Raw genomic sequence first — 27,468 nt, 5'->3', positions numbered from 1 at the left:
TGGTTTTTTGAGTAGTGTTCTGAGGAGCTGGCCAGGGACAGACTGAAGTGACTGTCACTTGAGTGGCCCTGTGACATGTGCCTGGCCCATGCCTGCTGTGTGCATTGTGGACTCTCATTTGTAGCTGAAGTTTAGCTGTGTTCTGAAATGTCAAAGATGTCTTGGGAACAAGAAGGCGAAGATTCTGTGAATGTGTTCTGCTGGCACTGCTGGCTGAGCTACTTCAGCTGCTTTTCACCTCAGCTCTTCTTGGGTGAATGTAGGGGATGCTCCTGACTCTTTTTAGGCAGAGGAGTTACAGAGGTACTTTTTGACCATTGTTTGGTTGTTGATGGTTTCCCCCATGTGCTGAAGTTGTAAGAACACCTCTGGCTTCCACATACTGAAGTATAATGAGTAAGGCTACAGAGAGATTTGGGATAGTGCATTCCAAATATTTAAGCATGCTTTTAATTTGCTAAGTGCTGTGATACAAGGTGTGTGACATTGTAACCAATCACATCCCTCTTGGATCTGAATTAATACAGTACGTGAGTTGAAGCTGGATGCTGTAGAAAGAAATAGGCATGCGAGGAAGTCAAGGGGTGTGACATGCTAGATTTGACAAGAGCCATTCTGTGGTTTAATTTCTTTACAGTGGTGCTTTTTAAGGTCTTAAAAATAACTTTGTAAGTGACACCTGGCTGTGGGGGGGGGGGAGATCTAAGTAGCGTAGCATTTGATTTGAAGGATTTCCCAATGAATGGTTGCTTGTGTTGCAAGAACTTGTGAAAAATACCACGAAGTCTGTGCCGCCTTGAAGGACAGTTATACCTTCCAAAATAGGAAAACATGTTCCTGAGGGACTTAATTTGAATAAAGGAGTCACAAACATGGCTGAGATGAAGAATTACGGTTAGAAAGTGACTGGCAATACTATGGATAGACAGTCCATCTGGCTGGAGGCAAGTACACTTCTTCAGAGTCCTGAGATTTATAACCGGAGTTGTTATGAAAAGATTAGGAATGTTAAAGCTGTTAGATGGTATGCATGCACACATTTACACATCCATTTTCATTTAAACATCTGGGTTGTATGCACAACTTCACTGGCATTTTCATCAGGGACATGGCTCAGTAGTGTTATTTAATTGAAAATTGTGTCATCTGAAACTCTGGGCTGTGATATGTATTCAGTCTTAATGTGAGGGGGGTGTGTGTTCAAGCGGTGTTTGAGCTATTTCAGATTACAGTAAAACATGGAAAGGTTTCAACTCCTTGATTTGGAAATGTTGTGCAGTGCCCAGTTTATGTAATGCTGACTTAACTTGCTGATTAAAATACAATTCCAGCTTTTATATGTGGATATAATGTGTCCAAAGTGTACTTTGGTTTGCTACCTTACCAGCGTAGTGCTGTTGTCATGCTTTGAGTGAGCTCGAAAGAGGTTCTGCTGTGTGCACAAGATTGACAAATTGTGTGTAAACTGGGTTTGTTTCCTGCGTGAAAAGCTATGGCTTTAGTCCTCCAAGGTGAATGAGTTACTTTTGCAGCCATGACTTTCGATGGCAATCTCTTACATCAGCCACGTTTTGTGCCATTGTGATTCAGATAAGAAGAAAGTACTAGGCTGCTAAAAGTGTTTCATGCTTCCTGGTAGCAAGTGCCTTTCTCACTCAGTTACCTGAACTTCTGTCAGGTTAACTGACCAATGTGAAAACCATGAATTGAAATCAGCTCCATCTAAAAGCACGTCTCACTCATGCTGCTACTCTGATAACCTGAATGAGTTCTTTGTGGTCCATCTCTAGTGAGGCTGGAGTGATCCAAGTATGGAGCTATTAACTTTTAGGTCTAAATACAGGTTCCTCAGTACCTGTGATCCGTTTTTCCAGCTTTTGGTGTGGTGGGCAGTGCCATGAGAAGATTATTGAAAACATTGTCCATTAGCCTGCTGACACACTTAATAGCAGTGTAGGGGTTTTATGGGGAGAGGAGAGCTTAAAGATTTGTTTATTCTTCAAGCTGAAATTTAAAGTGAAAATAATATTGTCCAGTTGGGGTGTCTGCCTCCATCTGTAGTCTGTAATGTGGTTGGCTTCAGGGACACTTAATTCATGCCAGCCTTCAACCTTTGAAGTTGGACTCTGCTTTGCTTTCATGCATCAGTGACGTTGTTAGCTAGAAATTGAACACAGTTCTTTTAAAAAGCTTCATGCTACAGCTCTTCTTGCTCATTTACTCCAATAGTAAAACAGGGCTCCAAATCAGCAATGAGGAACACCATTTCATATTTTCACTATTGGAGTATCCTTAATATTCAGAGATGCTTTAATTCAGTAATGTTTAACTATTGTGCATCTATAGCTTAATCCCTCCTTCTTCTACGTAAGTTCTTTCACCTGCTGTGAATGCTATGACTTCTTCTGTAACTGGAGAAGCTTAACTAGTTTTGGCATCATCTTGGGTCATAGTTTCACAAATATTAAGCCAGCACTGCCACTGTGAAAAGCAATCTTGTTGTTTCAGTGTACTTATTTGGGAGTGTGGGGTGTCTCTGCCATCCTTCTGCAGAGTAAAATTTAAGTTGAAGTAGTGTTCTCATCTGGCCTCCTGGGTGAGGAGTGCTCATGAACCAGGGGAGAGGCTACATCTCTCAGCATTATTTTGAAGGAGTTGGGACAGTAGGGAAGGATAACCATCTCATAGATTTTTCCCTTTATTGCTAGGAGAAATTGGCTGACAGGAATTTCATGCAGTTCAGCAAGGGCAAAATCCTGCATTTGGGGAAGAACAACTCAGTCCACCAATATATAGTGGGGGCCATGCAGCTGGAAAGCACCTTGGCAGAAAAGGACCTGGTAGACACCAAGCTGAACATGAGCCAACAAAGTGTCCTTGTGGCAAAGGTGGTGAGTGGGCTCCATTTGATACAGGAGTGTCAGTGAGCTGAGAGAGGTGATCCTTCCACTGCACTTGCCACTGGCATCCTATGTAGAGTTTTAGGTTCCCCAGTACGACAAACACATGGATGTACCATGTCCTTGGTCCATTGAAAGGCCACAAAGATGATTAAGGTACAGCAGCATCTCTCGTCTTGAGAGCCCAAGGGATTGTTCAGCCTGAAGAAGAGAAGGCTCTGGGAGAATCCCACTTGTAAATTGTCTCAAGAGGCTTTACAGTCCATCTTACTTTGTGGTTCTTTTGTTTTATTCTGGGTGGGAATGGAAGGACACCCTGTTTCCTAGCCTGGAGGTATTAACTGTGTGAGCTAAGGAATGCAATGGAGTTCTCCCACTCCTAGTTTCACTTTAAGGTATTTTTGCCAAGTCAGTCTTAGGTGGCCGTCAGGAGGTGTTTTCACACAGTTATAAAAGAAGAAGATAGAGTAGAGGTAAGGCATTTTCATTTTATGGAATGATTTTTTTAATGAAGTAAAACTTGCAGGATCATGGTATCAGTCTGTCCCCTTTATCCATTCCTTTCAGACCTCTGCAAAGTAGTAACTTTGAAATCTGGTTTTAATTTCTTCTCCATTGTCAGAAATGGAGAAATTTCTGCTGTAGTCTTGTTTGCTTTTCCTAGTGCTTTCAGAACTACTTATTTACTCTGGGTAGCTCATGTAGAGTAATTCTCCTAAGCTAAATAAGTAGTTCCTAAATGGTGGAATAATTGAATTCAGGTTTTCTATGGATTTGCACCTAGTAGTTGCATTTTCTTGTGTCTAACATGGCGTTGATCTTGATTTTAAATTTCCTCTTTGAAAGTGTTACAAAAGTATGCTTGCTTTCTCTGGTCAGCTGGGCTCACATATCTTTAGTTTGGACCTGTGTGTTAAATATAATTGAAATAATGTGCAACTTTATCCCTGCCAGTATTATTCACAACTGTCAAACATCCAGATTGCAAGATGAGTCCTTCATTCTTGGAACTGAAGTAATTGTCCAGTGGACCCACTTTATGGGTCCAAGAAAAAAACCTCTGAAAAGCAAAGGTGTAATTGCACTGAGGTTCTGAAGGAGAATGAGCAACCTTCTGCCCACTAAAACCTTTTGTGCGTAGTCTGCCTATAAAATGTATGTTGCAAGGTTGGGGGGGTTTTGTTTGGTTTTCTTGGATTTGGGGGCAGAGTGTGTGTGCGCTTGTTTTTTAAAGCTCACTGAAGTGTAACTAGTGAGTTTGTTTGATGAGCTTATACATTAAAACTGAAATACTGTTTTATGGTACCTTCTTCCTCTTTTATGGTACCTTTTTTGCCTTTGGCCCCGATTCGTAGGGAAACCCCTTAACTCTGTAAGGGCAGTGTTTGTAACAGAATATCAGGATTGATCTCTTCTGCATGTTGTAGAGGGGCTTTGTAGTGCAGGCCCATGGAATATTGCTTCCTATATCATGAACCCTTGATGAGTTCTTAGTTTGTGTCAGATTTCTCAAACCCCAAGCCTATAAAATATTCAAGAACTTGACTGTGTAATCCTTTGTACTGAATGACTCATATCTGAAAAGATGAATTAAAAAATTTGACACATAAACTCTCTGGATGCCCTGAACATTTTGGTTCTAGGATATTTTGCACTGCTTGTTAGTTAGAGTCCTCAGGAGAGAGCAGCAAGGCAGTTTGGCACGTGTCAAAAAATGCCTTGATACCTCCTTGGGATCGTATGCAGTTTTATAAACAGACTGTGAGGATCCTTTGTAGTTGCAGAACAAAAAGAGCTCAGCTTAAAACCCAAGCAGTGAAGCAAAGAAAAGTGCTCTGGCTAAATCATTGTAGCCAAAATGAATGTTTTTATGTTGTAATTCTAAATTGGTTATTAGGCCCTGTGATGAGGTACTGCTCTTTAAATAGAGATGTCATTTGTAGATAAGGTCACATGAGAAGGTAGAATTGGACTGGCTCTGGCTGGAGCAGGTTGCCCAGGGAAGCTGCAGATGCCCTGTGCCTGGAACTGTTCGAGGCCAGGCTGGATGGGGTTCTGAGCAACCTGGTCTAGTGAGAGGTGTCCCTGCCCATGGCAGGGGGCTTGGAATGTTCCTTAAAGTTCCTTCCAACCCAAACCATTTTGTGATTCTGTGACTTACAGCTTCTACATTTATCCAGTCAGTCTTCAGTGTTTCAAATACAGCTTTCATATATGGATGGATTTCTGTGTTATAAATAACCATCTTGGTCACAGTACTGGGAGACCATGATGACTTACACGTTTCAGCTTTTTTCAGGAGAAGAATTATTTGTTCTTTAGGCAACATGCTGCTGCAAGGTTGGGCTCACCAACAGACGCTCTGGCACAGGAGTGAGTGGGAGAGCACTCTCAGCCTCAGCCTGGTGCAGGCAATCTTTGTCATCTGATACAGGTAACCTAACCCTAACCCACACAGAGGCGATGACCCTGTTAGGAGGAAGGTGTCTGCAATTCACTTTGTATCCACTTAGCTTTCACCACCAAAACACACTTGTGGCTCCTTTGTCAAGCGCAGCATAATTAGATGTCTATCTTCTCTTTGAAAAGAATTTTCTGTTTTGAAGTGTACCACGGATCATTGGGCTTTGGAAGCCAGGGAGATGAGCACTGTCTTGCAACACAGAGACATTTCTCATACTTTCTCACTTCTTAGTGAAATTGGTATGTGGTAACTTGTGAGTCTCAACATAATACATGGAGAACAGGGGATCAGGAGGATTTCCCTGGTCATTCCTTTTTGATTTCCTAAAGAAAAGAGTGATGTTCTCCTTACTTTGATCTCAAGTAGCTGAGGACACTCTTTAAGGTGGATGAGATTTCTGGTCTTTGTGATTCTGGCTTGTGTGCTGGTTGCATAATTACAGCTCTTCAGTTCCCAAATACCTGCTTCCCTGTCACAATTCCTCCAGACCACAGGAGATCGTTCCTGTAGGCATCTTCCTTTACTTGCACTGTGTGTGCTTCAGTCTGTTTGCAGTACCAAGATCATCTGCACAATGTGTGAGGGTGGCAGCAGCTCTCATCTGGGTGCAAAACGTCCAGAGATACCTCTCCTTAAATACTTCCCAGACCATAAGCAGTGAGTAAGAGACTTGGTTCTGTGGACATGAGCTCTCTCTCTGCCCCTCGTCTGAGGTTTAAAAAGAAATGATGCTGTACTTAGGAAGACTTGGGGGGCAACAAAGTAGACAAAGACTAAATATGTCAAGTGGATCTTCAGGTGTTTAACAGGGAAGTTTCTTTTTTTTTTTTTTTTTGCTTTCTGAAGTTTGCTTAAGCAGATCTGGTCAGGATTTCTCAGAATTACCCTACACTCGTGCTGTCCTGCAACTGCATATTAGTAAATGGTCAGAGCAATTGCCTTTGATATTTTGAAAATTACAAATAAAAACAAAACTAATGTAGATATGAGGGAATATCGCTTGAGTAATTACCCTTTCTCTTCCTCCAATGCTGTTACAAAAAAAACCCCAAACATTTTCTTTCTATTTCTCTTGCATATTCTTATATGAGCCTTACTAAAACTTTTTTACTTTAAGTCATCAGGAGGAAAAATACCAATATATTTGAGCTTATATAATCCAAACAGAAGAGGCAGAGTAAAAATATCTAAAAGCAGTGAAGTCTTCTTTCTGTTATTTGCAAGCACCTTTAAAAAAAAAAAGTTGCCCTGTGTAACAAGTTTTAGCTTATTGGCTTTGGATTTCTTTTCCTAACTTTTGCAGAAGCTCTGGGAACAGTTTGGTTGCCCTGGGAAACTCTCAACTGGTTTGCATCAGGAATGTGTATTTTGTGACAAGTCAAAAGAAATCTGTCATGCTGTTTAATCCCTCATGCATCTTCCTCAGCACAAGGTGGCTGTGCCTACTCTGAGCCAGAGCTGGTCACAGACCCAGCTGTGTCCAATCCCTTACCTGACCTCACTCCTCCTCCTGTGCTCGCTCCCAGGTTTCTGTAAACATCTGGGAACTTCATCTCTTTGTGAGGTTGCAGTTAGGTCAGTCAGTGGACCCAGCTGTTGTTGTGAGGGAGTGGATTAAGGGACACAGTAATAGGAAAACCTCAATTTCTTTGGAAACCAAATGGATAGGTAGATAGATAGATTGATATTTTATTTCTCTACCTACCAGGAAAAATAGCCTTTTTCATTTTCCTGTATGATAGTCTTTCCAGGTTACTTTGATAGGCCACAGTAGTTAATACACACAGGTAACAATCACAAAGGTAAGCTTTGAGTTACATTTCCTGCAGTCATTTTATTATGTAAATACAAAATTAGAATAGAACCATTCCAAGAGGGAATAAAGAAAGGGCAGTAAATTGTGTCTCTTGATCTCGAGGGCAGCTTGCTTGTCATTAAAAGCCTGGATTAAGTCCCTGGTTGTTCTAAAACGTGCATGGAAGATTGGAAACATCGGTTCCAGGAGTTGCTTGGATGAAGAAGACACTCTCAGAAAAAAGCATTTGAGTAGTTCTTATCTGTGCCTTGGAATTGATCTTAGCTTTACATTAAGGCTGACTACATGAGGTATAAAAAGCAGTAAGAACTGTGAAATTACAGCATAAGCTTGCTGAAGGATATTAAGAGGAAGAAAGATTTGGTCTGCTGGTAGATTTACAGAATATGTGTAGCTGCATATTAAAAAGATTCTTTCTGCCTGATACAGAAGAATGGAATGGCCTTACTAATTTGAGGAAGATTGTACAGCCAAAGATAACAGATTGGAATAATTATTTTCTTTTTTAAAATGAATATTAAGTTTGGAAACAATTCCTAAATAAGGAGTGAAAAAATAATGCCAAATAAAATAATCTAAATTAGCTTTTTCATCAATTTGCCGAGTGCATGTTTTGAAGAAGAGATTTCATAAAATTTGCTGAATAATACCAGCAAAGATGGGTGGTAGACAAGAAGACACTTAAACAAATTGGTTTTAAGTTTTATACCCTATGTTTCAGAACTATAGAAGAGATTAAATTATGTTAAATCTTCAGAACACAAAGTATCCTTTAATTTCTGAGGATGCCATTGCATTTAAATTAAAATCAATATTTTAGGTTGACATAAAAGCTATTAACTACATAAAGCTTGAGGGAAGCTTGGTACTAAATAAATATAAATGATGTGTTGCTGCTTCTTCATCTGTTTTAAGAATTTGGATTTTGCTATGTTTTCTCTGCAGGTGACATTCAGCTGAGTTAAGTGAGCATATTTCATGAGTGAACTTAAAATACATTTGTCTCTGAGCTTATAAGGCAAATACATGTCTTCTGCTTTAGAGAATTGGTGAAGGAATCTCGCCATGAAGAAGCATTACTTGATGTGGAAGAAGTAAAGAGAAACCCACAGTCAAAGCTCTGGTCTTCATGAGGGGAGGAAATGGAGAGAGCATAAACATTCATCAGCCCTCAGAAGTCTCCACTTAGGCAGTATTTTTATTTTCTTTTTAGTTCACAAAGCCCATCTTTTCAGCAGCCCTTAAAAAAAACCTCCTCCCTGGTGTTGCCAGCTTGAGCTGTTTTATGGAGTATCAAGTAAAACACAAAGGTTTCTGTCCTTACAGAATAAGAATGGGAAAAAACCACTTCAGTTCGCCATGTTTCTCATGGTACAATCCATCAGTAGAAAGCCCAGAGTTTTATACAAGTGTTGTTTAACAAATTTAACCACCTCTTTTCAGTGGAACTCGAAATAAACTAGTTGGTTAATTAGATAATGTGTACAGCCTTGCTTTTTCCTATTGGGACCACAAAAGTGGGAGCATTGGTTGAGTGGTAAACTGATAAACTTCACCTAAAGTAATTCCACAGTAACGTGAAGTTAGGGTAACAGTTACTGCGTTCCTGTGCCATGTATCCTGTATGAAATGGGCTGCAGATCCCAGTGGAACTGAAGCATATCAAATACAGACTTTAAGTTTACATTTGTGAGGCTTCTGCACCCACTGTGGCAGCAAAGGGCTTGAAATGTGCAAGGAACAGCATCACTTGGAAGAAGCTTACTGACATAATTTTTAAAAAAGGGCAGAGGAGGAAGAAAGAAGTGAGGTCTTTGACATGTAATAAAGATTTTCCATTCTTTCTCAGGATCAAAAAACAGTTAGAAACTGTATTAATAAATTACAGCACAAATTTTCACTAAGGCCTTGTCTATCTATCTATCTTCCAAAATAACGTATACAATGAATTGCTCAATCGTTTAGGCGTCTGCTCAGCATCAAGAAAGAAGGCAATTGGAATATTGTGTATATCATGGCTTTGGGAGATAGGAATGCTGCTGTTAGGAAAAAGCATTTTCCTGAGTGGACACAGAGGAAGACAAAATATAGGAGTATGGAGAACTCATGTCAGGAGGGAGAAGTGGGTGCTGTGACTTAGGGCAGGGGAAAGATGGGGTTGTGAATGGAGTCAGAACAGCTGTGTCTGTTCTGGGAAAGGGTATTTGTGGGTGGGTGCTTTTTTTACACCCTTACCTTCACACAGTTGTGCTTTTTCTGTAGCCCTGCATGGTAGCTGGCCATCTAAATCCACATTAATGCTTTCTATGTTAAATACACTATAATACAGAAATAGTCCTTTGGTTCTCAAGCTGTATAAATTTGCAAAATTAAAAAAATAGGGTTGTTTGGTGAATACATTAGTCTTTCAAAAAGGCTAAGTTCACCAAAACTAAGACCTTTTTTATCTTTCTGCTCTGATTTCCAGCATCTTTGCTGTGGTCTAATAATGCCCAATAACAGACACATCAACTCTGTCTTTATAGGTGGTGCAGAAATCAAGAAACGGGGTGTGTGACTGCCACGCGATACAGTCCAGCATCTTCCTTTTTCTAAGCATGTTTGAGAGCTTTGCTTTACCAGACCTATGCCCATGTACTCTGTGCTCACAACCTCACTGAACAGAAACAGTACTGTACACACTGAATTAAATGATCCCTTTGCCCCCTTGAGTAGTTGTTTCTCACCTGATACACAAGGTACTGCCTCAGGGATGGATATACAAGTGTAGTGTCACCAGGTAGCTGCTCTGCTTCTCCTGTCTCTGCTGGTAGCCTTAATGGATACAGATTCTGCTGGGCTGCTCTGGCACACTGGAAACCCTGCTGAAAGGAGGTGTGCTGGCCTCAGTCAATGCACACCTGAACATCTCTCTGGTTGCCAGCAGCGCCCAAGATGGCTGAGCTCTAACCAGGTTTTATTTTTTTTCTTTATAATCAGAATCGCTCACCTGCTAAAGTCTCCCAGCTAACCCCTTCATCATCACGTGGTACAGTGAATGCAGCTAGAATCAGTGAGTAAGTACTACTGACCATCACCAGCTGTACATAGGAGGGATAAGTTATAGGTGCCTTGGGTGGGAAACTGGCTTTCCTGGCTTTCAGAGTTGTGAGTTTTCACTAACTTGGAGGACCTGGGATAACAACTGGATTAATCTTACTACATGTACACGAGAATAAATTTGTTAGTGAAATAAGCTAATTGGATTTAAAGGAGAAGAAATCTTGTTTTTAAGATGAGGTAACACAGTATATAAGAGAGTGCATGGAAGTGCTGAAGTTGCACCGCTGCTTTCTCCCACGGTAAAAGACTGTTAACTCTGTCAGGTGTTTTCATAATTTATGCAGAGGATGGTCAGTGAGCACAGAGAAAGCAAAGTCTGTGGAGGGATATAAATAGAAAGTGATATGCTCCCATTGCTGGGCTAGGGAGGGCTGGGGTGGCTGTGTTTAGGTAGGCTGTGTATAACACCCAGTGGGGCAGTGGAATGCTGTAACCCATCTCAGAAAGGATTGTGTCCAGTTTTGTGATGGTGTGGACACTGTTGTGTAGGTGGAGTTGAATTATGTTCCTGAAATTGGCAGGTGCTTTTGAGTTCCCCGAGTTGGATTTATTCATAGGTGGTTTCCTATTTGCTTTATTTTATGGTTTGCCAACATCTCCCACTGGAACAGAGAAAGTACTTAAAGATAGAGTGGTAAACAGCATCAGCCCTAATGTTTCTCCTTCTTTAATCTTTACAGAATGCAGTACATTCAAATAACTTCTAGAGTATAAAGGCTGAAAAACAGTATCTGAATTCAGTTCTGGTGGAATACAGATTATTTCTGTTAGTTTGACACACACACACAGGTTTGTGCACGGAGCACTTTGTGAAGTGTGTGCTTTGTGCTTTGGGAGCTCTATAGGTGACTGGCTTTCTGGTTTGTAGTGGTATTATTTGGGGGTTTGTTTTTGATGTCAGTGTCAGTAATGGTAGGCTCAGTTTACATTAAGAACTGCTGGGTGTTGAAAGTTATATTAAAAACCACCCCCACTTCCTTGCAGTCCAAACAAACAGACAAAAAATACCCTAAAGATATGAAGCCTGTTAAAAGAAGCCGATGAGTTTTCTGGGAGGAGCCAGGGAAAGGTGAAGCCACGAGGAGTCTGAGGGCCCATGGGAAGAGTTGCAAGAACAGGTTGGTTGTGAGAGAGTGAACAGAAGCATAAAAGTAAATATGGAACTCAGACATCAAAAAACAGATCTATTTTTTCCTGTTGTCATCTGCAGTGTATTTATGTCACTTGCTCTCTAAAATTCATTTCTCTGGAAGATATGTGTTCAACCATCATTGACAGTCTCATCTTTTGTGTATTTTTATAATTTTTTTTTGTCTGCATAGAGACTACCTATCTGTTCAAGATGAGCACACTTTAGGTGCAATTTATTATGCTGTTGTGTATAACTTTATTTCATAACTTTAATTTTAACTGAATTTCACATATCTGAGAACATTGGGGATGTCATTTTGTCTGTTTGTCTGTACCATCTTATACTAGGTAACCAAGCTGTACAGTAATTTAATAGCAAGTAAGTTTTGTAATCTGCTACATTTAGAGCACTCTAAATTTGTAGTTAATGAAATGTCCTCATTGTAGCTTGTTTTTTGATTAGCATTCATACTTTATTTTGAACTGGGAATTGAGTGCATCTTCGGTGAGGAAGGGCTGATAAGAGAGAGTTCAGCTGTTGCTCCTCCCATTTGAAAAACAATTACATACTCTTAATTTTACTTCTTGTTTGCTTATAGTGGTTTGGATTATAATTGTTTTTATATTTAAAGTAACTGAGGAAATGGAAACCAGTTCATCGCAGACCGGTTTTGCAAAACATTTTGCAAAACATAGGTAATGTGCTTAATTTTTAATGCTCAACAAATCAGCTGCTCTGAGTCAAGGGAATGGACTTGTGCCTACGCTATAGTAGGGCCCTGTCCTTGTGGTCCAAGGCAAAGCCCTGTAACAAATGTCATGTGCTAAGAATTCAGAAGAGTGCGGGAGTTGTTGATTCCTTCCATGATTTTTCCTCAGGCTCTCTTCTCTGAAACCATGCCAGAGATGACAGAGAATGAGACACCTACTAAGAAGCAACATCGGTGAGTTTCTGGGGGAAAATTACTATTTCGTAGTTCTGTGGTCTGCGGTCGTGTTGCAGTTATGGAGTTTCTAGCTAAAAGTTTGGCAATAAGGGTATGGACAAGAAGTTCTGAGTGTTGATCAGGGTTGATCCAAAAGTTTTCTCTTGCCCTGTCTGTTTGTTGAAGACATATCTACCTGGGTCACTTATGCAAAAGAGATTCTTTAATTATTTCACTGACTATTCTGATGTGTGTAGAACTGCTTCTCTGCCTTGGTTAGAGTGCAGCCTCTATTTTTGTGGAGGCTCCTTGTAGATATTGGGGTAACTGTACTAATTTTGACAGAGTAATTTAGATCTCTTCCTCAACTCCCAGTGGAATCTGGATCTTACATCTCAAATCTCTGCTGGAACTCAAACTGCACCTTGAGGTTGTACAGCAACACGCTATGACCAAAATTTGTAACAAGGTGACTCAGTGCTCACTACAACTTTTCCAGAGTTTCGTTCCATTGTAGTAGCATGGTTGATCTAATGCCTGATTGATAGGGGAGTTCTTCAGTCCTTAGTTAAATGCAGCATTCATCTCATACTAGGTAACCAGGTAGGATATGATTTATGATCAAGAAAAGCTCAGAGAGAACACTGGTTTGTCCTACAGAAAGTTTTTCAGTCTTCACGGATTTCGTGACTCTTTCTTACCCAGCTAATTCAGTATTTTATGTTCTGTATTGGTAATGTCAATCAAAGGACAGAAGGGTCTCTCCAGTCCTTATATTCTTGTGCACATTTGGTATTAATGATCATCTTTAAGCATTGTTTCCTAGCAGATATCTCTGGGTTTGACCTGTAACAGTAACATTACTGTCTCATAATCACTGTCTAAGTTACTCCAGGTGCACGCTATCTTTAGTGAGTTACCAGAAATAAGTATCAGCTCAAAGCATGAAGGATACTGTGCCTCATAGTAATCACGCATCTTCCACGTGTATCTTGCATTCTTACCTCAGATTCCTTGTTACATCTGGACTGTTCTGTAACAGTTGAAAAGGACAGCAGAAGATGCTACTCTGCTTTTTGTGTACCCTAGCAGACATCTAGACTGGGAGTGTGCTGCTGGACAGAAGTTTTTTGAAATTGTTTTTTTTTCTGGAATGTTGATTTTTCCAGAAACCACATGCTTTGCTACATTATAGTTCCTGAAGGTATTTGTCTTAGTGCATGTGTATAGTACATCTTATTTATATATGTAGAGTACACATTTGGAATTTACTGACTGCCCGCAAAGCAGTTTGGGGCATTGCACAATGATTTGTTGACATCAGTCCAGTAGTCCCAGGTGAGCATCTGAAAACAAAGACAACCCTCACATGCCCAAATTACACCTATACAGAATTTTGAGACAGTACAGAACAGCAGCTGCAGAGGAACAGTATTTCTGGTTTCTCTCATAAAGGAAGCATCTTTGAGACCAGAAGCTATGATGTTTGAAGGCAATGTGGCTGGAAAAATCAACGTGCATGGTGAAGTTTTCTCCTGTTTCAGTGATCCAGTGAATGTAAAAGCCAACATTTCAGAAAATACTTAACTGCCTTGTTCCTCAGAAACAGAACTATTTTTTAAAATCTTTGGCCTTATTGAACTCTTCATAGTGCAACAGGAACATAAAGACCCAGCTCTGCACTATAAATATGTACCAATAATCAAGTGGAATATTACACTGTGCCTTGTTATACTGAAATTGATTTAAGTCTGAGCACAAATAAATTTTTGTTAGGAACTATTTAATACCAATGTTCAAGAACATCTGATTGTGACTTCTGCTGTTCTTTTTCACAGAGCAGACTATAATGTTTAGTATTTTTAGCTGTAATAGAAATAATAAAATAAATATTTGTTCGTATGCAGATTTTTTGCCTTCAGTTTCATATCACTCTTTTTCCTTTCTATTTCACAGAAAGAAAAACCGGGAGACACATAATGCAGGTAGGAACATTATGCTTTGTTTGGTCTGGAAATAGGCACAGATACTTTGGAGTAGTAAAACATATTTTGCATGGAGAAGGTTCCTCCATAGGAGTTTAGTGCACTTAAAAAACCTCACCCTATCAAACACCTTTCTGTGTCTTTGCATAAAATATCTGTGCAGATTGTTTCTAGTTGGCTATTTTCCACACTACAAAGGTAAAGTATGAAGAAGCACCATGCGCTGCCATTCCAAAGCTAGTAAATTAAGAAGTAAACAATTTCAGCTGTGTTCAATTCCAAAGGAAAATAAGTCATTCACACACAACTAATATCCACCTCTCTCAAAATAGTGACAGGTGTCCTACCTAAGAGCTTTAGAGGCTCTCCAGATTAGAAGTATTCCTCTAGCCTCTTCCTAAGGCACCCACTTGGCTGTTGACACCCCAGAAGTTCTGTGCAGATGTTGGCTGTATGTTGCAGGAGCTGCATCCCTCAGGCAGCACCCAGTCAGTGTCTAGCGCCAATGGCATCTTCTACAAGTAGGAAAAGAGGGATGGACTGGGGAGGAGTCTGGCAGGTTTTGGCCTGGTTTATCCAGGAAATTGATGGCAGTTCTTCTTTCACTGAACAGCAGTATCACGTGGTCTTAACAAACTCACCTGGAAAAACCACTGAGCAGTTTCCATGGGAAGCCTGTGCAATGTAGTGCTTCTTGAGTGAGCTCAGGGTGTGGCCAATTTCTTAAGAATTAAGAAGAATCAGGAAACAGTCTTATCAGGTTTACTTCTAAGATTGCTGGCTTCACTGGAATTCCCAGTTCCTGTTTTACTTGTTGATAGCTCTTCAAAATATTTATCACCTGGGCTGAACTCTGCAGTATGTGGGGACCAGCTCCCTCCAACCCTATACTTGTTTAGTCATTAATATCTGGTCAAGCTGAGTAGAGTGTGGCAAATGTGTTCAAAACAAAAGAGTAGCACTTCACAAACACTGTGGTATCTGTATGTTTTAGTAAGATATAGAAAGATTAAGTTCCAGGTGTCCTGTGTTTTAATTTTTACAGAGCTGCTCTAATTAATATGGTAAATTTCTTGCCTAAGAAACTTTGTCTTGCTGTGTTTAGTGTATTTAGGCCTGTCTCTGTCAACACCAGCAGTCTCTCCTGAAATACAAAAAAAAAACCAGTTTGAGAGCAGTAAATTGAAGTGACAGGCTACTGAAATAAGACTGTTTAAATTAAATTAGTGAGTCTTCTGTAAAGGAGCAAACTGAAATACACTCACCTGAAGGTCATAGTTTGTTTCTGTGTGCCACCAAAAGCAGAACAACTGCACAAATAAAAAGGTTCATTCAGCACAATGAATGAACAACACAACGGTTTGAATCCTGACAGAGCCATGACAGAATTTTTTCCAGGTTTTTTTTTGAAAAAAGACATCTAATAGTTTTAATTTTACATAGAGCATGAAAATATTTCAGTAAAAAAAAATAGCTACATGAGAGCTAACTATATTTGAAAGAGGCTGACTGTGGTGGATGGAAAACAGAAATACTGTCTGTTAGAAACATGCCCAGAGGTATGTACACTCCTAGACTTCAAGTGTAGACCCTTTCTGCCATATTCAGACCTATTGAATAGGTAAATGATGTCACTAAAGGACTATAAATGAAGTATTTTCTGACCTTCTCCAAAACAGGTAATTAACTGGAAGTACTCTTCATTCAGTATTGTCTTTAGTCTCAGTCAGGTAGACCTTGTGGAACAGTTAAAACTTTGGACATAGAAAAGAGTAACAGATAATCCATAAAGCTAAAGTGCAGCTATGTTCAGTGTTGGCTGGCTGCTCTGTCAATATAAATTTAAAATTAAGCCTGGAGACTGATAAAATCTACATTATTTCTCTTTTGGTGCTAAATTTGACATTAGTATTTAAGAGGCATGGGTTTGCTTCCCAAATCTGAAACTGATTCTTTCCATAATGTTTGTTCATTTGCTTTCTGTGTGCCTAAATTTATTCAATCTGCCTCATGAAAAGGATGTCATGAAACTGTCTTAGAAAGCAGTTTCAAAACCTGAATTTTGACTTGTAGGGACTTTTCTTTTTCATGAAGGGGTCCAAAATATCTCCACCTTTTAAAGATATTGCTCCTTACATTACAGCTCTCGTTTCCACTGAGTATTAATTCGATAACTGAGGTTTACTTTAGGGGAATTTTTTCCTCACTCAGGTTATTCCGGGTTCCAATGTGTAATGAAATAATGTATTAATGAGCCCTTACATTGTCCTAGTTGTGCTGCTGTTGTGCTGACTTGCCCAACCAGATGACACAGTCCGTATTATTTTTGCTTAGTGGAGAGACATCGAAAGAAGAAGATTAATGCTGGGATAAACAGAATTGGAGAACTCATTCCCTGCTCGCCAGCACTTAAGCAGGTGAGTGTCCATCCAGAGGTGCATACAAGTTTCCTGTCAAATGTTTAAATGTTTCTTTGTCCATAGAAGTATAAATACTAATTTTACTGTTTGTATTAGCAACAAGGCAAAACTGTCTGAATTAATATGCTCGAAAATATTACCAGTTATTAGTATTTAAAAGACTGTTTGTAATAGAATTCCTATTTGGAAGTGCAGGGTCACATAAATGTAATTACACAGATTTGAGCATTTTATCTGAAAGTGTTGCATATGACTTCTTATTTTTGTCATCTTTCATATAAGGGCCTGAAAACAATTCAGAAACTGAAATGATAATAATAGTAATTTAAGACACCCTGCTTGCAAAAGATGAAGCAAAACAAACGGTCTGAGGTTGATGCACAGAAGCATCTTTTTCAAGACAGAGGAATCTTCCTACCGAACAGTGGAAGAAATTAAGAAGTGAACAAAGGTTGTGCAGGCAGAATAAGCATAGTTTCATAAAAAGATGATTGTGGATGGGTTATTTTCTTTTCCCATATTCCCCAGTATACTACTTTCAGAATTATGCATATACCTCCCTGGGTAGTTGTTTCATGTTTGTTTCTTTCCTAATAAAATATTTACAAGGCAGTATCCTGGAAATTTCATGTGATGTGTATGTTTATTAGTGAACATGAATTTTGGGCTGATGAACAAGAAATGGTGCTGGCTGTTCAGGATCTGTGGCCTTAGTATTATCCACCTCTGGGCATCAGGAAGTGTTGGCTCCAGCATTGAAAATGTTATTCTGTAAAATCTCATGGCATTTTAGAGTCAGTATCACTCAAAAAACCTGTAGTTCATCTTGCATAAACAACCTCCAAAAAAACTCAACCCAAACCAAAAGAAAACAAACCCTACCCCGTGACATTCAGAGCATATTTTTAAAGTAAAGACCTCTTGGAAAAAGTGCAGCCTCATCACTAATGGCTTTACAAATTCTAGACCTTTGTCCTGTGTGTTTCCTTTTGCAGAGCAAGAACATGATCCTGGATCAGGCCTTTAAGTATATAACAGAAATGAAAAGACAGAATGATGAACTTCTGTTAAATGGAGGGAGCAATGAGCAGGGTAAGTACAGATGCTGCTGGGGGCTCTAGAATTTCTGTCCCTCACTTCTTCTGTGTCTCTGTACTGACGAACAACAAAGCCTGGATCCACAAATGGGAATCCCAAGACATCATGCACATACAGGAAAAATACAGCTGCTTAGAATATCTTGAAACAAAAAGCCAATTGAATGCCCAAGTGAGTATTCTTGCACATAGCTATGAGTAATTACAGAGCTTATAGGTGATGTGGCATCATCTGGTAAATTCTGTCCCAGTTTATTCTACTGTAGTGACCAGAATGATTTCTGACAAACTTCAGTTAGATTTTTTTAATCGAAAAGATGAATCTTCCTTCATTCATAAACCTTCTTTTTTTTCCTTTGAAAAGCTGTAAAAGTTAAAATGGCTCGTTTTATAAAAATACAACGCATCATATAAAATTTACTTGAATAGATGTGTAAAAGTACAGTGATAGAAGTATGACAGAAATCATCTCAAAGCTAATCTTGTAGTTTGTGATTTTTCTTTCTGTTTTATTGTGATTTTCCCAGTTTGGTGAGCCATCTTTCAGGCGCGTTGCCAGTTTTGTGGCTTTACACAAATGCTTTGTATTTCATTTTGGCTGTAATTTTTAGATGTAATGAAACTTAATTCTCCTGGAAAGCTGTGACATTAACAATTAAATAAAAACAGTTTTGGTGTTTGCAAAAAAGCAGGAAAAAGAAAAAGATTCATGTGCTTGTCTTTCCTTCGGGAATTAAACAATTTTGATTAGCATTCAGTTTCATCCAAGTTAGTCCTGATATTTTTTTCTAAGTAATTTGACATATCCAGCTATTGGTAATAGAATAGTCTGTGAAATTCATTCACTTCCCCACTCAGTAGAGAGATTTATCAAGACAAGAGTCTTCACTTAGGTTGTGCTAACCATTTGAAAAGAACATACATTATTAACGATTTGTTCAAATTATTTCACCAATTTATTTCATTGCTACACAGTGTTTACTCTCTGTCATGTGGTAACATTATTTCATTATTTGCTCTGGTGCTGATGTAATGGAGTGCTCTCACTGTTTTGTAGCTGAAGAGATAAAAAAGCTCCGGAAACAGTTGGACGAACTGCAAAAGGAAAATGGGAGATACATCGAGCTACTGAAAGCAAATGATATTTGCCTGTATGATGATCCTACAATCCACTGGAAAGGAAACCTCAAAAATGCCAAAGTCTCGGTTGTTATTCCCAGTGATCAGGTTCAGAAGAACATCATTGTCTATTCAAATGGGACTCAACCCAATGGAAATAACCAGGGAGCATCTGTGCAGGGAATAACGTTTAATGTTGGTCATAATTTACAAAAGCAAACAGCCAATGTTGTGCCAGTTCAGAGAACTTGCAACCTAGTGACTCCTGTGACAATTGCTAGCATTTATCCCACAGAAAATAAGCCATGGACGCAACCTACAGTTTCTCCGCTGGTATCCGCTCAGACAGCTCCAGCAGGGAATGTTCCTGAGCTCTCCACCCCGGAGAGCGAGCGAGGTGTGCCCGCTGCTGCTCCTGCCAGCTCACAGAGCACACCTCAACCTGCAACAGAACAGGAACTGCAGTGTTCTTCAAGTAATGCACCACAGAATGAGCAAAATCCCCCCAAAAGTAAAAATGATGAGGAGGGCACTAAATCAACAAAGAAAACACTCCCGCAGGGAGCTAGCCTTCCTTCCAGTGCCTCCGTGGAAGCCTCCCAAGTTCAACAGGTGAATGCAACTTGCTCAAATACACACAATTCCAGGAGTGACGTCCAGGAGAGCTGTGCTATTTCAACCACAGACACAGCTTGTGTGCCACCTGTGAGACTGTCTACTGCAGAGAGCTGCTCTTCTGTAAAGGTCCTCAGAAGTACGGACATGGTCAGCAGTGCTGGGACGCCTGTGACGTCTGCAGCAGAAGGAGTTAAGGCTGTGACAGCAATAAGCACTCTGGCTGTCAGTCCCCTGGAAAACTGCTGGTCTTTTTCAGGCTCTTCAGGTGTTGGCACTTCAGACTTGAAAAACATGAGTAGCCTTACCCGGATGCCTTCAGCTGGGAACACACAGACCACGTGGACAACTTTGCAGCTGGCAGGAAACACTGTTCAGCCGCTGAGCCAAACGCCATCCGGGATAATGACTGCCCTCCTCAACGAGCCAGTCAATGGTGCTGGGACTGTGTCTTCTGCCCACAGCAGGCCTTTGACTACAAGTATCAGTTTGCATGCTTCTCTGCCTGGGGATGGCCAGGCAGCTGAACAGATTGTAGTTACCGTGCCCTCGTGCCCACCCGTACCTATACAGCCTTTAATCAGCCAGCCACAGGTTAAAGCTCAGGCTGCAGGAAATATCCTTCCATTAAACTCAGCTATGCAGGTGATTCAGATGGCTCAGCCAGTCGCCTCAGCTGTGACAGGAGCACCAGCTAACCAGAATGTCATCATTCTCCAGCCTCCAAACCCTGCTCCGTGCCCGCCCATTGTGAGAGCCGAAGTTCCCAGCCAAAATGTTAGTCAGCAAATTGTAATTATACAAGCTGCAAATCAGAATCCTCTTCCCCTCCTGTCTGCTCAGCCTTCTGCTTCTGTAAGAGTTCCCGTGAACGGGCCGACTGCAGTCGCCAACTCCAGTGGCTCCATGCAAAATGCCTCTCTTCCACAGACTTTTGGAGGGAAACACCTTGTCCATATATTACCAAGGCCATCTTCTTTGCCATCTTCTAGCTCTGCGCAGACATTTTCAGTGACAATGTCCAATCAACAGCATCCTCAGACTATCTCATTAAATGGGCAGCTTTTCGCATTGCAGCCTGTGATGTCTTCATCCGGAGCTTCAAACCAAGCCCCTATGCAAATTATTCAGCCCACCACCAGCGAGGATCCAAATACCAATGTTGCCCTCAATACATTTGGTGCTTTAGCTAACCTCAATCAAAGCATATCGCAAATGGCTGGGCAGAGCTGCTTGCACTTGTCTCTCAGCCACCCCACCAATCCTGCAACTGTCAATAACCAGATTGCCACAGTCAACTGTGTGTCATTGCCAACTTCTGTGGCATCTTCAGTGCCTGCAGAGGTTTCGGTATTAACCAGCGCATCTAATTCCATAAATGCTTCTCCGCAAAAAGCGGCTGCTGGCTTGCCATCCAGTGCAAAATCAAAAAGGACAAACAAAAAGCCAAGCACAAAGAAACACCAAGCAGTCAATAATAAAGTGTCTTGCCCAGCAGTTCCCTGCAAAGATGCAGGGAAGGTGGACTGTGCTCCTGTGGAAACGGTGGCAAAGCCTTCAAATGGCGAAGGGCCACCAGAAAACGCCCCGGCAGCATCACAGGCTGTAACCACATCGCAGGCGGGCGGCGGGGGCGGCGCGCGCGGGGGGCGCGGTTCTGGCCCGGTGGCAAAGCCTTCAAATGGCGAAGGGCCACCAGAAAACGCCCCGGCAGCATCACAGGCTGTAACCACATCGCAGGCGGGCGGCGCGGCTGCAGCGAGCGGCGTCAGCGTTTCTGACTCTCCTTCCAAAGAGGCTGCGAGCTCTGAACAGGCAGTGAAAACCCCCTCTGCTCCCGAGCCGAGCTCAGCAGAGGCATCTGCTTCCTCACCGCTGGAGTCTGTGGTGTCAGAGCAGCTGCTGCTCGCTCCACCAGCGGCCAAAGATGCTGCTCCTCGCCAGCAGGCCCAGGGATCTCAGAGCCACCCGCCAACTGCCTCTGCCTTGTCGGAGTCTCCCAAACCCTGTGAACCTCCAAACACCTTAACATCCTCTCGTAAAGAAGCACAGGTGACACATTTGCAGGTTGCTGGGACTTTGGTAGCACAGAGCAACACAGCAGGTCACGCTTCCAAGGCAGGAATGAATTCGGAGTCCTGCAACATTGCCCAGGATTCCTCAGTGGTAATGCAAGATGCAGACTTGTTGGAAGGACAGGGTCTAACCAAAATGCTGTCTGATCTCACAAAAGAAAGAACAGCTGTGGAAAAAACCTCTTCGTTTACTGTTCAGGGGGAGCATTCTAATTTTCCTATGGAAAACTCTAAATCAGCAGAATCAAATGTTGATTTGCCTGAGAAGCAGGAACTCTTGCTGATGAACACGGAAAGTGACACTCTCTCCCCACATCACTCCTGCATCTCTGATCAGGAAGTAGTCAGTGCTTCCCTTATCACTAGCAGGCAGGCAGACTCCCCGATGTCAACCAGCTCTGGCAGCAGTCGAGGCTTCTCAGTTGCATCTATGCTGCCAGACACCACCAGAGAAGATCTCACAAGCAGCACCTCAACCAGTACCTGTAACAGCTGCACATTTTCAGAACAGACTGACATTGTAGCTCTTGCAGCGAGAGCTATTTTTGACCAGGAAAGCCTTGAGAAAGGTGGAGGGGGAATACAGGTTAACACAAGGGATATCATCTCTAAGTCTGAGGTTGCACCTTTGGAGAGAGAGCAACAGCCTTTTAAACCTCAGTCAGTGAAAGAAAACAACGCAGGGCCGCTGGAAGCAGCACCGAACAAATTCAGTGCTCATGAAACAGTACAGACAAATGTCGACAGGCAGGTTGAGAAGCCAAGCTGCTCTGTAGGAGGTGTGGAAACATCAAACACTCCTTTGCAGATTTCCACTTCCCAGACACCCAGCATAACCAGTCTAAGCGTGAATAATCTGATACACCAGAGCCGCATTGTCCATCCCCTGGTGAGTTGCTCGAGTTTATCCCAGTCTTCAGAGCCTGCAAGTGTCCCTGCAACTGTGAGCCTCTCCCTTCCATCTAGCACATACATCAATCCATCTCCGGGACCTGCTCTGATGAGTGAATATGCTCAGGAGCAACTGAATGCTATCAGGGCAAGCACCATGCAGGCTCCCCAGCTGCAGGAATCACACTTAAAGCAGCAAAACCACGAAGGTCGCAAAGACTCTGCCAAGAGGGCCGTTCAGGATGACCTTCTGCTTTCTACAGCAAAGAGGCAAAAGCAGTGCCAGACAGCACCCATAAGGCTTGAGGGGATGGCGCTGATGAACCGAGCACCAGAGGGTATTGCTGATCAAACACAGATGCTAGTCAGTCAGATTCCTCCTAATTCATCCAATTCAGTGGCACCAGTGAGCAATCAAGGGCATGCTGATGGCCTCAGTAGGTTATTCCCACCCAACAGCAATTTCGTAGCGCCAGCTTTGAGACAAACTGAAGTTCAGTGTGGTTCTCAGCCACCACTTTCAGAGCAGCCAGGCCAGGCAGGGCAGCACTTGCAGCCAATTCAACATGTCCCTGCCCAAGGCATCTCTCACCTTCACAGTAATCACCCGTACTTGAAGCAGCAGCAGGCTGGGCAGCTAAGAGAGAGGCACCACTTGTACCAGCTGCAGCACCACGTCACTCACGGGGAGAACTCCGTCCACTCTCAACCCCACAGTGTCCACCAACAGCGAACGATACAGCAGGAGGTGCAGATGCAAAAGAAACGGAATCTCATCCAGGGAACACAAGCCACACAGCTTTCTCTACAGCAAAAACACCATGGAAGTGATCAAACACGGCAGAAAGGTGGTCAGCCCCATCCTCACCACCAACAAATGCAGCAGCAGATGCAGCAACACTTTGGAGCTTCCCAGCCTGAAAAGAACTGTGAAAATCCTGCAACAAGCAGAAACCACCATAACCACCCTCAGAGCCATATCAATCAGGATATTATGCATCAACAGCAACAGGATGTTGGCAGCAGACAGCAAGGTTCCACTTCAGAACATGTGTCGGGGCACAATCAGATGCAAAGACTTATGACCTCGAGGGGCTTAGAGCAGCAAATGGTGTCCCAGGCCAGCATTGTAACCAGACCATCAGATATGACATGCACCCCTCACAGGCAGGAAAGAAACAGAGTTTCCAGCTACTCTGCTGAGGCCCTCATTGGGAAGACGCCCTCTAATTCGGAGCAGAGAATAGGAATATCTCTTCAAGGCCCTAGGGTTTCTGACCAGCTTGAAATGAGAAGCTATCTTGATGTTTCTAGAAATAAAGGGTTGGCGATTCATAATATGCAGGGCCGCTTGTCAGTTGACCACACAGTTGGCTCGGATGTGCAGCGTCTTTCTGACTGCCAAACATTTAAGCCCTCTGGACCCAATCAGCAACCGCCGGGCAATTTTGATGTACAGGCTTCAAGAAACAGTGAAATTGGCAATTCTGTGTCATCCCTCCGGGGCATGCAGTCACAAGCATTCCGAATTGGTCAGAATGCTGCACCATCCATAGAGAGACAGAAGAGACTGCCCTACCCGCCAGTACAGGGTATTCCAACGGGGAATACCCTGCCATCAAGGGAGAATGAAAACACATGCCACCAAAGTTTCATGCAGAGCTTGCTCGCCCCTCACCTTGGAGATCAAGTCAGTGGAAGCCAAAGATCAATCCCAGAACATCAAAGGAACACGCAGTGCGGTGCCTCCTCCACAATTGAGTACAACTGTCCCCCAGCGCGAGAGAGTGTCCACATCCGAAGGGATGGTGATGGCCAGAGCAGGGAAAGCTGTGACATGTCCATTGGGGCAATTAACACAAGGAACAGCTCATTGACTATTCCTTTTTCGAGTTCTTCTTCCTCAGGAGACATTCAGGGTCGCAATACAAGCCCAAACATCTCTGTGCAGAAGTCCAACCCCATGAGGATGACAGACAGTCATGGAACTAAGAACCACATGAACACACCCGTTTCCAGCAATATGCATGGAGTTGCGAGGCCAACTCACCCTCACCCTGCAGTTTCTCACGGAAATGGCGAGCAAGGGCAGCCTTCTGTTCGTCAGCCAAATTCTTCGGTCACTCAGCGCTCGAGGCATCCTCTGCAAGACAATGGAGGTTCTAAAATACGTCAGCCCGAAAGGAATCGATCCGGCAATCAGAGACATGGAAATGTCTTTGACCCTAGTCTTCCCCATCTTCCTCTGTCCACCAGTGGCAGCATGATCCTTGGGCGCCAACAGTCCACGATAGAAAAAAGAGGAAGCATTGTCCGATTTATGTCTGATGGCCCTCAAGTGTCCAACGACAACGCAGCCCCTGACCAACATACTCTCTCCCAGAATTTTGGATTCCCTTTTATTCCGGAGGGTGGCATGAATCCACCAATAAATGCTAACGCTTCTTTCATCCCACCAGTCACTCAGCCTAGTGCCACTCGGACACCAGCTCTAATCCCAGTTGATCCTCAAAATACACTGCCATCCTTCTATCCACCTTACTCTCCTGCCCACCCTACCCTCTCCAATGACATTTCTATCCCTTACTTTCCCAATCAAATGTTTCCGAACCCAAGCACGGAGAAGCCGAGCAGTGGAGGTTTAAACAATCGATTTGGATCCATTCTGTCTCCTCCCAGGCCTGTTGGTTTTGCTCAGCCGAGTTTTCCTTTGCTTCCAGATATGCCACCAATGCACATGACCAACACATCGCACTTATCCAATTTTAACTTAACTTCTTTGTTTCCAGAAATAGCCACAGCTCTTCCTCCAGATGGCTCAGCGATGTCACCTTTGCTTTCTATTGCAAACACATCTGCTTCAGATTCTTCCAAGCAGCCCTCAAACCGCCCTGCCCACAATATAAGCCATATTTTAGGTCACGACTGCAGCTCCGCTGTATGAAAACTGGCAGACTGACTTCTGGTCTGATGTGTTGTTTATATATTTAAGAAGAAGGAAGTGGATCTTACTGGCACCCCTGGAGAGACCATTCATAGCATCACTGTTTGTTTGCCTGAATGTATGTAGATGGTACTTTCCATATTTATATACACGTTGTATTTCCACCCACCTTACTAACTCTAAAGCACCAGTGCCTATAGCAATGCTTGCTTACTAGGAAACAGTAAGGATGCAACATTGAGAGCTGTGCAAATATTGGTTGTTGATTTTCCAACAATCAAGTTTGATGTCTGATTGTCCCAAGGTGAGGGCTGCCCCCAGTAGTGCATGGAGTGAGAGCATCCGTATGGGAGACAGGAAACAAGTGCTACAGGTATCGGTTTGTTCCTGATGTGTTTACCTGAAACTGCACAGGAGCTTGAAATGGTTTGGGTTTCACTTTTTCCTTTGTAAAATATCTTCAAGAGCCTCAACACAAGTCAAGTCTGTGTTAACCCAGTGCTGATTGGAAAAGGCATTTGTTGTGCAGCTTTTGTCTGTCTGAAGCTTGTCACATACACTTGACTTAAGGCTTACTTTACATGGTGAAAATTACTGTGTGCTCCCATGGTCAGCAATTAAAAATACTGTTTTAGAAAATTTAGATTTCTTTAACCCATGACTTTCTGTTTCTAAGAATCTTGTTTGGATCTGCTTCAACTGTGGCTTCAGTTACTGCTGAACTCAGTCAATGTTTTAGTGTAGCTCACAACTCCTGGTGCAGTCAGCAGAGACAGCAGCCGTGTTTGTTGCCATTTCAGTGTTGGTTGCTGCAAGTTACCTCAGGGTGGGTTTTGTACCTTGTTTAGCACCTTCTTAATGTCCTTTTCTTTTTTCCCCTCCACTTCTCTTTGGCCCATGCTCTAACACCAGCTTTCTGCTTTCTGTGAGTGACAGCCCTTTGTTGTACCAGGCAGCACATGGGAGGGGACCTCACCCTGTCGCATCCCACAAAATGAGTGGGGATTCCTGGGGCACAGTTTTTACTTGATATTGCTGATAGGATTGAGCCTGAGTTAATATCAGTACTCTGCACTTGAATGCACCTTTTACCTAAACCTGTGTGGCTGAAGGAGGGACATGGATGAACATGGATGTGTTGAGAGTGAAACACACGGAAGACATTGGGATTTGAGGAAGGATGATGTTTGTAGATGCATGAGAGAAGGAGTGAATGTGTGTGCGCTGGCTGAGTCTCCAGTACTTTAACAAATTTTGGTCCCATATCTTTTAAAGGAAAGGGAAGAATTAGGTAAATTTTATTTATTTAATGTCTCTGCAGTGTGCTTTTTCTCCTAACAGGGCAGAAATATGTCTTTTATGTGTTTGGAAATACCATTCTGGGTTTGATTCTTCAAACAACATGGTAACTTGAGGTTCCCTTGCATGCAGTCGTCTCCAAGCTTGAAATTCTTGTGTGTTGACCGTCAGTGCATCATCTTGCTCCTGGGACCTGTCAGAAGCTCTGGTCGGGGCATGGGGAGGAGCAGGTGCCCTGGGATTCTTTGTTTTGTTTTGTTTCTTTTTCTTTGAAAGGTGGAAAGGAAGATATTCCTCCATGTCCAAAAACAGGACCCACAAAGAGGGACCTGAAACAGTTTTCCACAGCTTGGCTGCCCAGACTTTGGTTTTGCTAAGCCCTTTTACACTGATCCAGGAAAGTACGGAGGCTTTAAAATTAAAACTAATTGGGCTGTGTCTGTAGTCTGTCCTGACAATGTCTCTGCTCTTGTAATTTGGGGTCTGGTGTTTTCCTGCAAAGGTGAAGCAAAACAGTTCTGATCGTGGTTGGGATTCCTTCTTTAATTCAGGTGGAGCTTATCTTAAGACACTAAATCTAAGTGGTGGATCAGTTCTCTGTTTCTAATAAATAATTGAGTATTTCAGTTCACAGCAAGGCAGCTTCTCTCTGCCACAGGGCAGTCACTGACCAAGTGGCAGCCA

At 42.3% G+C, this 27,468-nt stretch overlaps 1 protein-coding gene across 1 annotated transcript; it reads left to right on the top strand.

The window, feature by feature from the left end:
* Positions 1 to 27,180, top strand: USF3 (upstream transcription factor family member 3). The gene is made up of 7 exons (XM_017731977.1): positions 1 to 10,232; positions 12,293 to 12,357; positions 14,296 to 14,324; positions 16,659 to 16,741; positions 17,740 to 17,836; positions 18,899 to 21,177; positions 21,298 to 27,180. The coding sequence occupies exons 1-7, from the start codon at positions 10,218 to 10,220 to the stop codon at positions 25,483 to 25,485; spliced, it is 6,756 nt and encodes a 2,251-aa protein (XP_017587466.1). The 5' UTR covers positions 1 to 10,217; the 3' UTR covers positions 25,486 to 27,180.
* The last annotated feature ends 288 nt before the right edge of the window (positions 27,181 to 27,468 follow it).

This window comes from Corvus brachyrhynchos, unplaced genomic scaffold (genome assembly GCF_000691975.1).
Source record: "Corvus brachyrhynchos isolate BGI_N302 unplaced genomic scaffold, ASM69197v1 scaffold3, whole genome shotgun sequence".
Lineage (NCBI taxonomy): Eukaryota > Metazoa > Chordata > Aves > Passeriformes > Corvidae > Corvus > Corvus brachyrhynchos.
Note: the sequence above shows the minus strand (reverse complement) of the source record. Positions and strands in the feature narration are given on the sequence as shown.

Coding starts and splice junctions, on each gene's coding strand:
- USF3 (XM_017731977.1), top strand. Junction 16,742..17,739: donor GCTCGCCAGCACTTAAGCAG/GTGAGTGTCCAT, acceptor TTCCTTTTGCAG/AGCAAGAACATGATCCTGGA. Junction 17,837..18,898: donor TGGAGGGAGCAATGAGCAGG/GTAAGTACAGAT, acceptor ACTGTTTTGTAG/CTGAAGAGATAAAAAAGCTC.